Here is a 13504-nt window from a genome sequence, read left to right as displayed (position 1 = left end):
TCAGAAATATTTATATCCTACTTATGTATATGGGAGGCATAAAAGTGTTTATTTTGCTCCATACTGATCACTTTAGTGTTTAATTATAAAATTGTTAAAAAAATGATCAAACAATCAAAACCTAGAATATATCGGTATGGTGGGGAAAAAACAAACAATAAATACATTTCTTAAAATAAAAACAGGCCATCAGACCATGGTGATGAACTGAATTTGCACCAAAAAGTCAAAAAAAAAAGGACAATCAAAAACATCAAATAAACATTCCCATTAATAAAATGATACATTACATTCTATAAGTCAGAACTAATTAAAGCCCACACATGCTGAGTGATTCTCCCAAAAATGACACCGAACTTCCAAGAACGTGAAAAGAAAAAACGAAATATGCAAAATTTAAAATTAGAGTAAATAAACTTAGCTCATGCAGTTATAATGTAGAGAAATAAATAGATATTATTAAATGTCATCCGTTATTCTGCTTACTTTGTTCTTAAAAAAAAAAAATTTTTAAAAATTTTAAAAATTATAATTTCTTTGGTGTAAAGCCATTTCTACATTTTGTTTCAGATGAAAAAACTAAAACAAAAAAACCCCACCCACCATGTCCTACGCTAAACGCAGGAACAATCTCAATATCAGAAGCGATGGAGTTTCTCTGGATTATTTGATGCCATCTGAGAGAAATCCTGGAAAATGTCTTGGTACGTTTCATCACCTGGGAAATGCAAAAACAAAGACATGAATAAATACACACAAAAATGAAGTATAAGCATCCGATTTAAAAAAAAAAAAAAAAAAAAAAAGGAGTGTTACAGATGCACTCTGCAAAAGCAAAAGTTGGAAATACGAGATGAAAGATGGAAAATGGAGAAGTCATACCTGAGCTCTCAGAGCTTATCAGACAATCAGCGGGGGGGTGGGAGGAAGTCAGAGGAAAGAAAAACAGGAAGTAGAGGACGAATGTAGAGAAACAGAAATCTTTATTGTATTTTTTAATCGTAGAAATATTAAAGGATTTGTTTTTGTTATTTATTAATCAGAAAATAAAGTTAAGCAGTGAGGAAAAATTAGTACAGGAATTTCAGAAACACAGAATGTTAGCGGCAGTGTCACAAAATAAATGTGCATATTTGAAAAAAATTATAAATAAATAAATGCAATGAATATACAAATCATATCTATATACACAAGTACCATTTACATCTATTTACATCTAAACCTCTCTCTTTCTCTCACACACACACACACACACACACACACACACACACTCCTCTACTGTCTATAACCTGCATTATAATTCATTTGTTCCATAAAACTAACACCGTCTTTTGGCAAATATTACATACACACAATGTACATTCCACTTTCATATAGAGACTCTGATATAAATAAATATATTATGCATATATACATTAATATTTCACAAAAAACGTATGCAAAAATGACTGGCTTAAAAAATAAATAGTTCAATAAATATATAAATTAAATCTAAAAATGATTTCAGGTATTAAGACACTGGGTGTGCTGTGTTTTATGCTGCTCTGGATAAACAACAGAATTTACAAACTACAGCACATTTAATGCCAAATAGTGATCATGTCTTTCATCAAAAAACATTGACTGTATATAATAGACATCTAAATAGACTTGCAAAGTTGCAGCTCTAAATGAAACAACTCAGGAATGTTTTGTCAGAACTAATAACTGCATTAATGCACTTGATGTTAACATGTTGTGCCACTTCATAACCTCTATATGCATTCGTATGTCTGTGGTGCTTTAATGGAGCATCGGAACACAAACTGTGTGTAATTAACCATCAGTGTGGGGAAATGAAGCGGAGTAACGTGTACTACTGTGAGTCCCTAAGTGTGTGACAGCGATGTGACACCGATTGAGAAGGACATGTACTTTAGTTGTTTATAGTTTATTTTGATATTATATTATTATATATATTATATTGTATGCTGGAACACCACTGTACACAACAGGGGCAGTAGAGCAACCTGTAACCGCAAGTGACAAAAAGTTGTGTCTCAAATCACATGCTTATCCACTGCTCTAGACACTAAGGACTTATTGGGGAAGGGCAATAAAAAAAAGAACACCAGATCAGCTGTTTTTTCCCCCCAGAAATTGTCACTGCTTTGGTAAAAATAAAAATTATAGGGGGAAAAAGAAAAAAAAGAAAAAGCTCCTGCTGTAGGTCAGAAAATTGTGAATCGATATCATATCAACATATCGCCTCGTTAGTGTGCAGTACTGAAGCTGTCCAATTATCATATCATCCTCTCATGATTAGAGTTGGACTGATTCATCAGTTTAATCAATTAATAGGCACCGTCATTGACTGCTGGAACTATGGTCAAAAATCCATACTAATAGTTTTTCCAGGTTGCGTTATACAGTACGCACCTCTAGAGTGTGACTTCTAGAGGCGAATCTGATGCCTGTTTATTTTTTTATTCATTTTGGATTCCACTGATATTAACTCAGCCAATAGGGTTGCACAAGTCAATGCACTCTTAGTGCCGGTCTCAAGCCTGGATAAATTGGGGGGTAGGGGGGCCTTGTTAGGAATGGCAATTCAAATATGCGGATAACAAATCAGACTTTAATGGGAGATTGCTCGAGGCCCGGGTTACCAACGACCGCCACAGGTATTGTTTGCCAACAGGAAAATTGGGCTACTGTTGGCCGAAGGAGAAGAATGAGAGGAGGAAGGCGTCTACAGAGACAGCAGAAAATTGAGAAGTGGAGGAGAGTGGAGGTTCGGGTTGGTACTTTAAATGTTGGTACTATGACTGGTAAAGGGAGAGAGGTAGCTGATATGATGGAGAGGAGAAAGGTAGATATGTTGTGTGTTCAGGAGCCCAAGTGGAGAGGGAGTAAGGCCAGGAACGACCAAGGAGGAGTGTGCTGGTACCAATTTTTAAGAATAAGGAAGATGTGCAGGAAAAAGTAGTTATAAAGTTATGGGAAAGAGTAGTGGAAGCCAGGCTGAGAGAAGAGATGACCATCTGTGAGCAACAGTATGGTTTCATGCAGAGAAAGAGCACTACAGATGCATTATTTGCTTTGAGAATGTTGATGAAGAAGTATAGAGATGGTCAGAAGGAGTTGCATTGTGTGTTTGTGAATTTAGAGAAAGTGTACGACAGAGTGCTGAGAGAGGAGTTGTGGTACGAGGAAGTCAGGTGTGTCAGAGAAGTATGCAATAGGGACAGACTGGTTCAAGGTGGAGGTTGGACTGCATCAAGGATCGGCTCTGAGCCCTTTCCTGTTTGCAGTGGTGATGGACAGGTCGACGGATGAGGTCAGACAGGAGTCTCCATGGACTATGATGTTTGCGGATGATATTGTGATTTGTGGTGAGAGTAGGGAGCAGATGGAGAAGAACTTGGAGAGGTGAAGGTATATGCTGGAGAGAAGGGGAATGAAAGTCAGTAGGAGTAAGACGGTTGCAGGGAAAAGAGGTGGTGAAGGTGGAGGAGTTTAAGTACCTGGGATCAACAGAGAAAACTAATGGAGTGTGTTAGAGAAGTGAAAAAAAAGAGTGCAGGCAGGGTGGAGTGGGTGGAGAAGAGTGATAGCAGGAGTGATTTGTGATAGAAGAGTATCTGTGAGAGTGAAATGGAAAGTGATGTTGTTTGGTTTAGAGACAGTGGCATTGAGTAAAAGACAGGAAGTGGAGCTGGAGGTAGCAAAGCTGAAGATGTTGAGGATGAACAGGATTAGAAATGAGTTTATTAGAGGGACAGCGCATGTAGGACGTTTTGGAGACAAGGTAAGGGAGGCTCGATTGAGAAGGTTTGGACATGTGCAGAAGAGGGACATGGGGTATATCAGTAGGAGAATGCTGAGAATGGAGCCTCCAGGAAGGAGGAAAAAAGGAAGGCCAAGGAGGAGGTTTATGGATGTGGTGGAGGGAGACATGAAGGTAGTTGGTTTGAAAGAGGCAGATGTAGAGGACAGGGGGGTATGGAGACGGATGATCCGCTGTGGCGACCCCTAACGGGAGCAGCCAAAAGAAGAAGAAGAAGAAAAAGGATGTCACTATTATTAACTAAAGTCCTAAGAGGCCATGCATTACAATAATATTTTTTTTTTCTTGTTTTCTCATGATCTCAACATAAGAAAAGTTGTTTTTGCTTTTCCAGACTTAATTTTCTCATGATCTTGACATAATCATTGTTTCCTCGCGATCAGTACAATTTTTCTGTGTATTCAGCGTAAAAGAATGTTATAGATGCAGCAATAAGGATAAGAACCATAACCCTTTGTGGCAGCAGGTGCTTGGCAGTGCGTGTCTACGTGCCCACTTCTACAAATAGTTATGGCTCTTATCCTTGATGCTGCATCTAGAACATTCTTTCATACGTAAAAGGTATATAAGTATACATACGTTCTGCTTACAAGGAAACAATGTTTGCTGTTTTAGTTTGAATGCATGCCTTTCAGTTTCCTAAATATGTATTAATATAATTCATATTTCTTCTGTACTTATTCAGTACTTAAAAAAATAAATAAATAAATAAATCCGTGGTAAAGTTCAGCACTATTTTAGACGTGATTTCTTTCTTTTTTGTTTTTTTTTAATCCAGTATCCATTTTAAAAACTATCGATTGCTAAATCGGTTTTCGGCAGGTAAGATCCAACCTAGTTATAGGTTTTAGTAAAATCCACTGTCGGTTAACCTCTACTTATAATCTTAAAAATCTATCAGGTTGCAATTAAAAAAAAATTAAAAAGAAGGGCTGTTTCTGACCCATACTTCTGGATCCTCGAGTAGATCTTTCTGAACGTGAACGCCAATCAATAAGTTTTTTTTGCGATGCGGCTCAAGACGACAATCACGACAACTGCAGAATATTTCAAGAAAAAACAGCTCACTAGTTTGTTTGACATTATTGTGCATAAAATCCCAAAATATTGGACAGTTCTACTTGGAAACCAGGTGACGTGTTGTCTAGTGAATATTCCCGGTGTACTCGAGCACAAATGTCCTTAAAACAAATGTCTAGGACACCAGGACACACCCTTTACGAATATGAAATAATGCGTTCATACAAAAGACCCCTATGAATAAGCTGTTACTATAGAGACAATAAAGGACTAGAATGAATGCATGAATAGAAACTGGTGACTTGCAGCTACATTACTGTCAGAAAAGGACCCCGATCTTATGATGAATCTCCAGACTATTACGAGTCTCTGAGCTGTAAAAAAATAAACTCTTCTATACACTTCCTGTACTGGACCTCAGTGAGACTGTTAGAGGAATATTGACCTGGATGACCCGTGTACGGTCCCTCCGACTCTCGCATCTCTTCGTTCATCTTGGCCAATCGCAGCCTAAGGAGAAAAAACGAGACAGAGTCATGTTTATTGTAATTTAAATTGAAGGATGATCAGGAAATCAACTGACACGACTTAAAGGAGACTGGAATCTAAATGAAATGATTAAATAAATAAGTTGTAAGTGTCCCTCACAGTGTTACGATGTCTGCATTAGCGGCGTCTACTGCAATAGACAGCGGCGTTTTGTCTTCGATGTCTGTTGCGTTCTGATTGGCTCCACGCTTCAGGAATAAACACACTTGTCTGTGGAAGAAGATAAGAAACTTTAAAACACATTCATCACACAGTGTTTTCACACAAGAGATATTTAGAATACAGTGGAACCCGGTTATGTCGATGTCCTAGGGGGTCGCCAAAAAGCATCGAGGTAACCGATGATCGAGATAAACCTAAATCAAAATGGCGGCAGTATATTAACGTGCTTGAAATTTCTTTATGTACATGATGTGCGTTAATAAATGAGAATGTGCATGCACGTGTTTTTAAAGGTTTTTTTTACACAACAGCGTTGCCGCTAATTGTTTAATGAAGGCATGCTATAAAAATACATACAGTACATGTTTATCTGTCAGGAATCCACCTGCCACGCCCCCTTCGGCCCCCTTTAGCGTGGCAGGTGCTTTCTCGGCCGCTTTCTCTGAAGCTCTCGGTTTCAATCGCGCACATATGGTGCAAGTTTATCATCATCACCAGCTCCTATTTAAACTTCCACACTCTCACTGTCCGTTATTGTTGGAATATGTTGGTTCACGGCGGTCGTTGTTATCGCGCATGCGTATCCCGGTACGTGTCTTCCCACCGGCACTCTCTCAACGGCTGCTCTTTTCTTCCCAAAGCCACACCGCGCCCCTACTAACACTACGAACACTAGCACTAACTAACAGCAGAAATTAACCAGTATACAATACAACACCTGTAGCAGCTGTAAGACTTGATTTTTCGGCCACTTCCGCGAGTTCTTCTGCGGCTGCACCGAGATAACCGACGTTAAATGGCAAATTTTTCCCTCCTTGTGCTCGAGATATTAGGGTTTGGCGACATAAAAAACATAACATCGACATAACCGATAAAAAATGCTTAGAAAAAGCGAGAATTTGGCGGTTCCACTTCAAAAACGTCGACTTAATAGGGTTGTCGAGGTAACCGAGGGCGAGATAACCGGGTTCCACTGCATACAGTACTTTTCAGGCTATAAGCCGCTACTTTTTTCCCAAGCTTTGAACCTCGTGGCTTAAACAATGAAGCGAATGCATATTTTTTTCAGTGATTTACTGCGGCTTTACTGCATTCAAAGCGCTTGTTTTTAACGTTTGTATTTAATTTATGCATCTCTCATTTAATTATTGTATAAAATTAAACTGATTATATATTCCAGAAGCTTATATTTTCACAACTAAACAAAATGTCTGTCTATTTTTAAACAAAAATTGTCAAAACAAAGTTATTATATTTTATATAGATTTTTTTAAAGCATGGTTGTCATCTTGCCATCTGCAATTATCATTAAAAACAATACAAATGTTGATTTACAAAAATACTGAAATACTTTTCTTTTTCTTACAGAAAGAAACAATCCAGCATGAGTGAATTTGTTCAAATAAGAAATCCCCCATGCGCTCCTCAATAAGCAGCACTATAAGCTTTATAATGTCGAAATTAAAGATAGTTCAACTCAATATGTGGCTTTTGCATTTTTGCAAAGTACACTTTTATCCATAAATAATCTGAATTTGGGTTTTATATAGTTATGATTCCGACTTTCCATTCATTACAGTGAATCATCATTAAGGTGTGCAGTAATCGGCACTTCAATGGTAATGAATAGAAATTAATTACAGTCCAAATCCATCCTCGAAGTTCTCAGTAATTTCATGGACCTTTAGGCTGTTGATGTGAAATCTGTATATATTGTAAATGATATCTTATTCAAATCCACTTCCATTTTGTTATTTCCTTCCTCTTAGTAAAAATAAGTGTGTGTACTGACCCGGTGTGTCCCAGGATGGTGGCATGGTGTAATGGTCCTCTACCCTGACTGTCACACTGATTCACACTGGCTGAATTCTGCAGCAGAAACTCACACGCAACCAGAGAGCCCTGAAAAAGTCACACACACACACACACACACACACACACACACACACACGACAGACACACTCAGCATTAATCTGCAGCAAGCCATGATGTGACATCACTGTTTTCAAGTTTAAATATCCTTAAAATACTTTGGGTCGCTGCCAGAATGTACGCATTTCCCTCCTTGTGAGATGCCTTATTCTCACTATTGGTTGAGTTTGGTTGTCTCGGTGTTAGAGTGTGCAGTTTTTCTTTCTGTTTTTTTTTTTTTTTTTTTTGGTGTTACAAAATCCAATTTTAGCTCGAGCCTCTCTCCTTTTTTTATTGTGGTTGCCAGATACTGAAATAGAGAGCATTTTGAGAACCTACGCTCGTGCACGCGCCTCCTACCACATACATATATACACTGTAAAGTTTATACATTATATAAAGTTTATCACATAATATATGTTAAATTCTTAAAAATGTACCGTTTACTACCCCAATCTGATCATTCTTGAAGACTGCTGTCTCGACTTACAATATTTTCAAGTTACGACGGGGTCATTGCATCGCATCTCCATCGTAACTCAGGGACTACCGATAATTTACATATTGTCTCTAACAGTAGTCACAACCTGCCTACTTTTACAGATGGTGCTATGTGATCTAAATACACTTTAATCGGTGCTATACAGTGGACTAATGCTGGTACATCATGAGTCTTTTTGGATTATTCTGTAGAGTGTCTAACTAAATAACTCACTCCGTGTACAGCCATGATCAGCGGCGATCTTTTCTCCTCCTCCGTATTTATAAAGTTGACCTTTGCCCCGTGTGCCAAAGCCTCGGCCATGTCCGGTAGGCTGCGTGTGAATGAGGCCCAGTACAGCTGCAAGCTGGGAGAGAACTGCTTTGGTTCGGAGAAGACCAGCTTCACCTTATTGCTACACGTGGAGGAATACGACTCATCTACAGCTGCACACAAAAGGGAAATTACACAAAAATAGCATAGATCATTTAAAGAAGCTGACATGCACTAAAATCTTCTGATTCCAATAATCTGCATTTTAGCAAATAATATACTGCGCTATTACTATAGAAACAAAAGCATATAACGCAAACATAGAAAAAGTGCATTAATAATAACCAGCAACTTGTATCTGCTCCATTTTCAGAGATTGTAACATTTTGACCAATCAGAGTCAAAGTTATTATAAATACACATAAAAGCATCTCACCTGTATGATTCTGGCTGGTGTTTAAACCCCCGGGGCTTTCTTCGGTTTTGTTCGTGACGCCACCATCGGCACTTTTAACTGAGGAACGCACAAACACACAGTCATTTAACTCACGCCAGACAGAAACCCACAGCCAGGTTTTTCACCAGGATTATGAGACATGAACCCCAAAGAAGGAACACCACAGCCACAAGGATTTAAAAAATGCAAAAGACAGGTCAGAATATGAGGGAAAGGACAGAGCGGTGCTGGGTGATGAAGCTCAGCTCCTAGCGCGAGTTGATCTGTACTTACTACTGCGCTGGCCAGACGCGTCAAAGTAGGAGAACAGAGAATCTAACTCATCAGGACAGAAGAGAGATTCGCTGGAAACTTCAAGGCCACTCACAGCTATGCAAAGACCACGTCACAGGGCAAGGGTAAAAAGGTCAGAAGATGGGGAGGTTAGTCAAGAAGCAGAAAAGATAGTGAAGAAGCTGTTAAGATATAGCTGCAGGAAGAGAAGTCAAAAAGAATGTGGAGACATTAACGAGATCATCACAATAAGAGGTCGACCGATTCATTGGCTCGACCTCTACCTATCGATTTTCTTTTTTGCACCTGAGAAAGTCTGTTGACATACAATACGAGAGCGGCCTCTAGAGGTCAATCACTGACGCCACGTTCTTTGTTGAGTCGACTTGCTGAACACCAGTACCACAACGGCTCTCCTTTCCACATTATAATTTAAGGCTTCTAAACTTCAGATCATCAAACTAATTTAAATATTAGTGAAAGATAAACACTTTTACACAGGGCCATGTAGTTTTGGATTTAGTATTCCCCCAATCATAAAAACCGTCATTTAATAACTGCATGTTGTGTTCACTTGTGTTATCTTTTACTAATATTTAAATTCATCAGTGTTGCCGATTAAACAGCACTGATAGGTGAACGCGGGAAGTAGCAGGTATCAACAAAAAATCCATACCGATAGTTTTTCCGGGTTTTATTATAATTTATTAAATCAATATAATTAAATTAATTAACATTCTTTATATTTTTTTTTTAACTATTTTTATCTATTTGGAGTGTTACTTTTTGTTTATTTTTTTCATTCTTAACTTCCTCAATATTTGTTACTATATAATTAATATATTCTTATTCTATATTAATATATTTTTGTAAGAAAATTCTGTACTACTTTACATGGAGTGTCATGATTTTTTTTTATCCAGTATCCATTTTAAATACATTTAATCGGTTGATTAATGGGTTATTGGCAAGTACGTTCCAACCTATCTAACAGGATCGGTAAAAATCGGTCGACCTCTACTTAAAAGCATTTCTCATCAGTCATCAATATATGCAAATTTGAAATAAAAGCAGTCTACTGATAACCAGCTTTCACTCCAGCATTTTTTATATATATACACATACATACATATACACACACACATGCATACATACACACACACATGCATACATACACACACATATATATATATATATATATATATATATATATATATATATATATATATATATATATATATATATATATATATAGATAGATAGATAGATAGATAGATAGATAGATAGATAGATAGATAGATAGATAGATAGATAGAGAGCGAGCGAGCGCATACAGCACTTGCAGAATTAAGGCCACACTGCCATGTAGTTCATTTTAAACATATACATCACATGAAAAATTTTCTGACCGTCTTTCAGGAGTTTTTTTTATTTAATTTGATTATTTTTATTAAATATTAACAAATGAGCACTGTCCCATTAAAGCCTTACAGAAATAGATGACAAATATACATTTCAAATTCATAAATGAATTGCTATAAGCTTTTTTATAACATTTTATGCCACTTATTTGTTTGCCAAATAACACAAAAAAATACTATTTGCATTGCTATCTAGTACGGCAATAAATTGAATATAAATACAATTCTCAGAGAGCGCAGTATCACACTGACCTGGAACCCCTAATGCAGGTCCTGTTCTCTGTGTGTGTTTATGTTGTGCTGCTTGTCGTGTTTGTAGTTCAGAGGAGTCGCTGGGTTGTTTCTGCTCTACACTCAAAGCCATGATCTTCAGCTTCAGTTCTTCATCCGATGGCATTTTGATGAACCTCCGATTGACGTACTTCGCTCTGATGTATGACTCCACGTCCTGCCTGAATACAGAAAGATGCTGATGAGAAGAATTCTTCATGCGTGTGTGTGTATATTACATATACATATCTATATCTATTATCTATATATATACACCTGTCTATAAGCCGCACCTGTCTATAAACCTGTCTACACTAATGTACTTTACACAGGCTTTAACGAAAGACACGTTACACACGGTGTAACGGGTGAAATATGTGGCGCTTCCTTTAGGAGCATAGCGGTATTTTGGGAATAGCCTGGCACAGCCTTTTTCCAGTATTACTGCATGTGTTCAAGACGAGGATTATGACCTTATTATTTTCTGATGCTCATTTCTAAGTTTCTTTGACTAACCCTTAACACTGTTGCCAAAAAAAAACATAAAAAAGCAAGAGTTTTGGAAACCTGTCTGTGCTTATATGATTTCTGTTGCAACTGGAGTTAGCAATCCCTTGACCCAGACTCAACGCCTTACAACGGCTTGTATTTAAACAGTAGCCGACTAAGTAAGTCATTATTCACTGTCTTCCTCCTTCCTTTCACAACAATTTCTTTCGGGAGTTTATCTTTTGGCATCGTCCTGCGTTTGGAAAAAAAAAAATTTTTCTCCCGATGCCATGCAGCTCAGAACACAGGTGAGGTGTGTTTTTTTCGTTTCCGTTCAGAAATTTCATTGGTCTAATGTTATGTCGCTCAGTTTTTTGGCTTGAAATTTGTGAAACCGGGAAAAACCCAGGAAAAATCCATAAATTAGCTGCTTCGTTGTTTAAGCAGCGGGGTTCAAAGCGTAGGAAAAAAGTAGCGGCTTATAGTCCGGAAAATACAGTATATATTCCCCCTCCCCCCCGTTTATACCTGGAGTCTCCTGGCTGAGGTTTCCGTGCCCTGAGCTCCTCGGTGCGTGCTTCATAAATCCGGTTTATGACGCCGTTTCCAAGCTCACACATTAACTGAAGAACATACACAAGGTTACATATATTTTGCAAAAAAAAATAAATAAATAAAAATTATTTTTATTTTTTACTTTCTACAGTGTGTCTAGCAAAAAAAAAAAAAGGATAGTGATAGTAAGTTCAAAGTAAACAAAAATAGCAGCTAATGACATTTAAATGACAGTAATAATAGTCTGACAGGCTTAATCATTATTAAATATAATGCAGTATAATAGTAAACTATAAATAGCGACCCAATGCACCCAGGAACTGTGACTCAATTCGCCCAGGAATTTACTGCGAAGCAAAAGCTAATGTTATAACTCTGCTTTGATATGTAGATTAGATCAGACAAGATTTTATCGTCATTGCACAAGCTACGTACACGGCAATGAAACCACACATAACGTTTAACTAGAAATGCGTTTGTAGTGATTAAAAATATTTACAGATGTACAGGCTGGTAAGGCTATGATATATGCAATACTGACACATGATTGGATAATATGCTATAAATAATATGAATATAAATAAACAGTACATGGAAAGAGGATTATGACTATAATGGTCAAGGAAAGTATATATACATATGTGCAAAAGAATATAAAGGAAAAATGAAGTCTATTACAGTATGGGCAACAGTTATAATAGTGCAATTTTGAGTATCACAGTATAGATAAAGTACATTATATACATTTACTGTAACTTTCCCTTTCAAATGGTTGTTGTTAAGTGTGTATGTGGGAGAGAAAGGAGCAGTGACGTGGACACAGTGTGAGTCTGAGTAATATGGGCTGATCTAATGTGACTGTTTCCTGCACCCATCTGTCAGCACTGCTTGTGATCCCTTCATCTCTTACTTCTCACCTTCAGCAGTTCAGGCTCCCATGTGTCCAGAGTCAGAGATCTCACTTTGGAGAAATGAACTCCTAAACTCCTATAAAGAAAAAAACACAAATGCAGGTTACACAGTTTAATATCCCTCCTCTGCACATGTCCAAACCATCTCAATCGCACCTCCCTCAACTTGTCTCCAAAACGTCTTACATAAGTTTCTAATCCTGTCCATCCTCGTCACTCTTAATAAAAATCTCAACATCTTCAGCTCTGCTACCTCCAGCTCCACCTCCTGTCTTTTAGTCAATGCCACTGTCTCTAAACCATACAAGATCGCAGGTCTCACCACAGTCCCATAAACTTTCCCTTTTACTTTTGCAGATATTCACAAATTACTCCTATCAAAAATCACTCCTGTCACTCTTCTCCACGCACTCCACCCTGCCTGCACTCTTTTCTTCACTTCTCTAACACACTGTCCATTACTTTGCACTGTTGATCCCAGGTAAAGTATCCACCTCCTCCACCTTCTCCACCTCTTCTACCTGCAACCACAAGACTACACTAACCTCCCTCTCATTCACACACATGTACTCTGTCTTACTCCTACCGACTTTCATTCCTCTTCTCTCCACCGCGTACCTCCATCTCTCCAGGCTCTTCTCAACCTGCTTTCTACTCTCACCACAAATCACAATATCATCCGGAAACATCATAGTCCATGGAGACTCCTGTCTGGCCTCGTCCGTCAACCTGTCCATCATCACTGCAAACAGGAAAGGGCTCAGAGCCGATCCTTGATGCAGTCCAACCTCCACTTTGAACCAGTCTGTCGTTCCTACTGCACACTTCACTGCTGTCACACTGTCCTCATACACCATCCTCACATACTTCTCTGACACACCCGACTTCCTCATACAGTACCAC

General features: G+C 38.0%; 1 protein-coding gene across 3 annotated transcripts in view; it reads right to left on the bottom strand.

Moving 5' to 3' along the window:
* Window positions 1–30: 30 nt before the first annotated feature.
* LOC124391076 (arf-GAP with coiled-coil, ANK repeat and PH domain-containing protein 2-like) overlaps window positions 31–13504 on the bottom strand; it is a 49132-nt gene continuing 35658 nt past the window's right edge. Inside the window, exons 15-24 of one of the 3 annotated variants that reach the window (XM_046857408.1) lie at window positions 12608–12677; window positions 11664–11758; window positions 10629–10828; window positions 8956–9051; window positions 8662–8739; window positions 8187–8398; window positions 7353–7462; window positions 5498–5608; window positions 5295–5359; window positions 31–718 (exon numbers count right to left, since the gene is read on the bottom strand). In XM_046857408.1, coding sequence (XP_046713364.1) covers window positions 639–718; window positions 5295–5359; window positions 5498–5608; window positions 7353–7462; window positions 8187–8398; window positions 8662–8739; window positions 8956–9051; window positions 10629–10828; window positions 11664–11758; window positions 12608–12677 — 1117 coding nt within the window. In that variant the 3' untranslated portion in view covers window positions 31–638. Of the gene's footprint in view, window positions 719–4084; window positions 5360–5497; window positions 5609–7352; window positions 7463–8186; window positions 8399–8661; window positions 8740–8955; window positions 9052–10628; window positions 10829–11663; window positions 11759–12607; window positions 12678–13504 lie in introns of those variants that run through there. The other 2 variants (XM_046857407.1, XM_046857409.1) reach the window with 2 other exon arrangements.

The sequence above is a fragment of the Silurus meridionalis genome, chromosome 9 (genome assembly GCF_014805685.1).
Source record: "Silurus meridionalis isolate SWU-2019-XX chromosome 9, ASM1480568v1, whole genome shotgun sequence".
Classification (NCBI taxonomy): domain Eukaryota; kingdom Metazoa; phylum Chordata; class Actinopteri; order Siluriformes; family Siluridae; genus Silurus; species Silurus meridionalis.
This window is presented reverse-complemented; position numbering and strand designations above follow the sequence as displayed.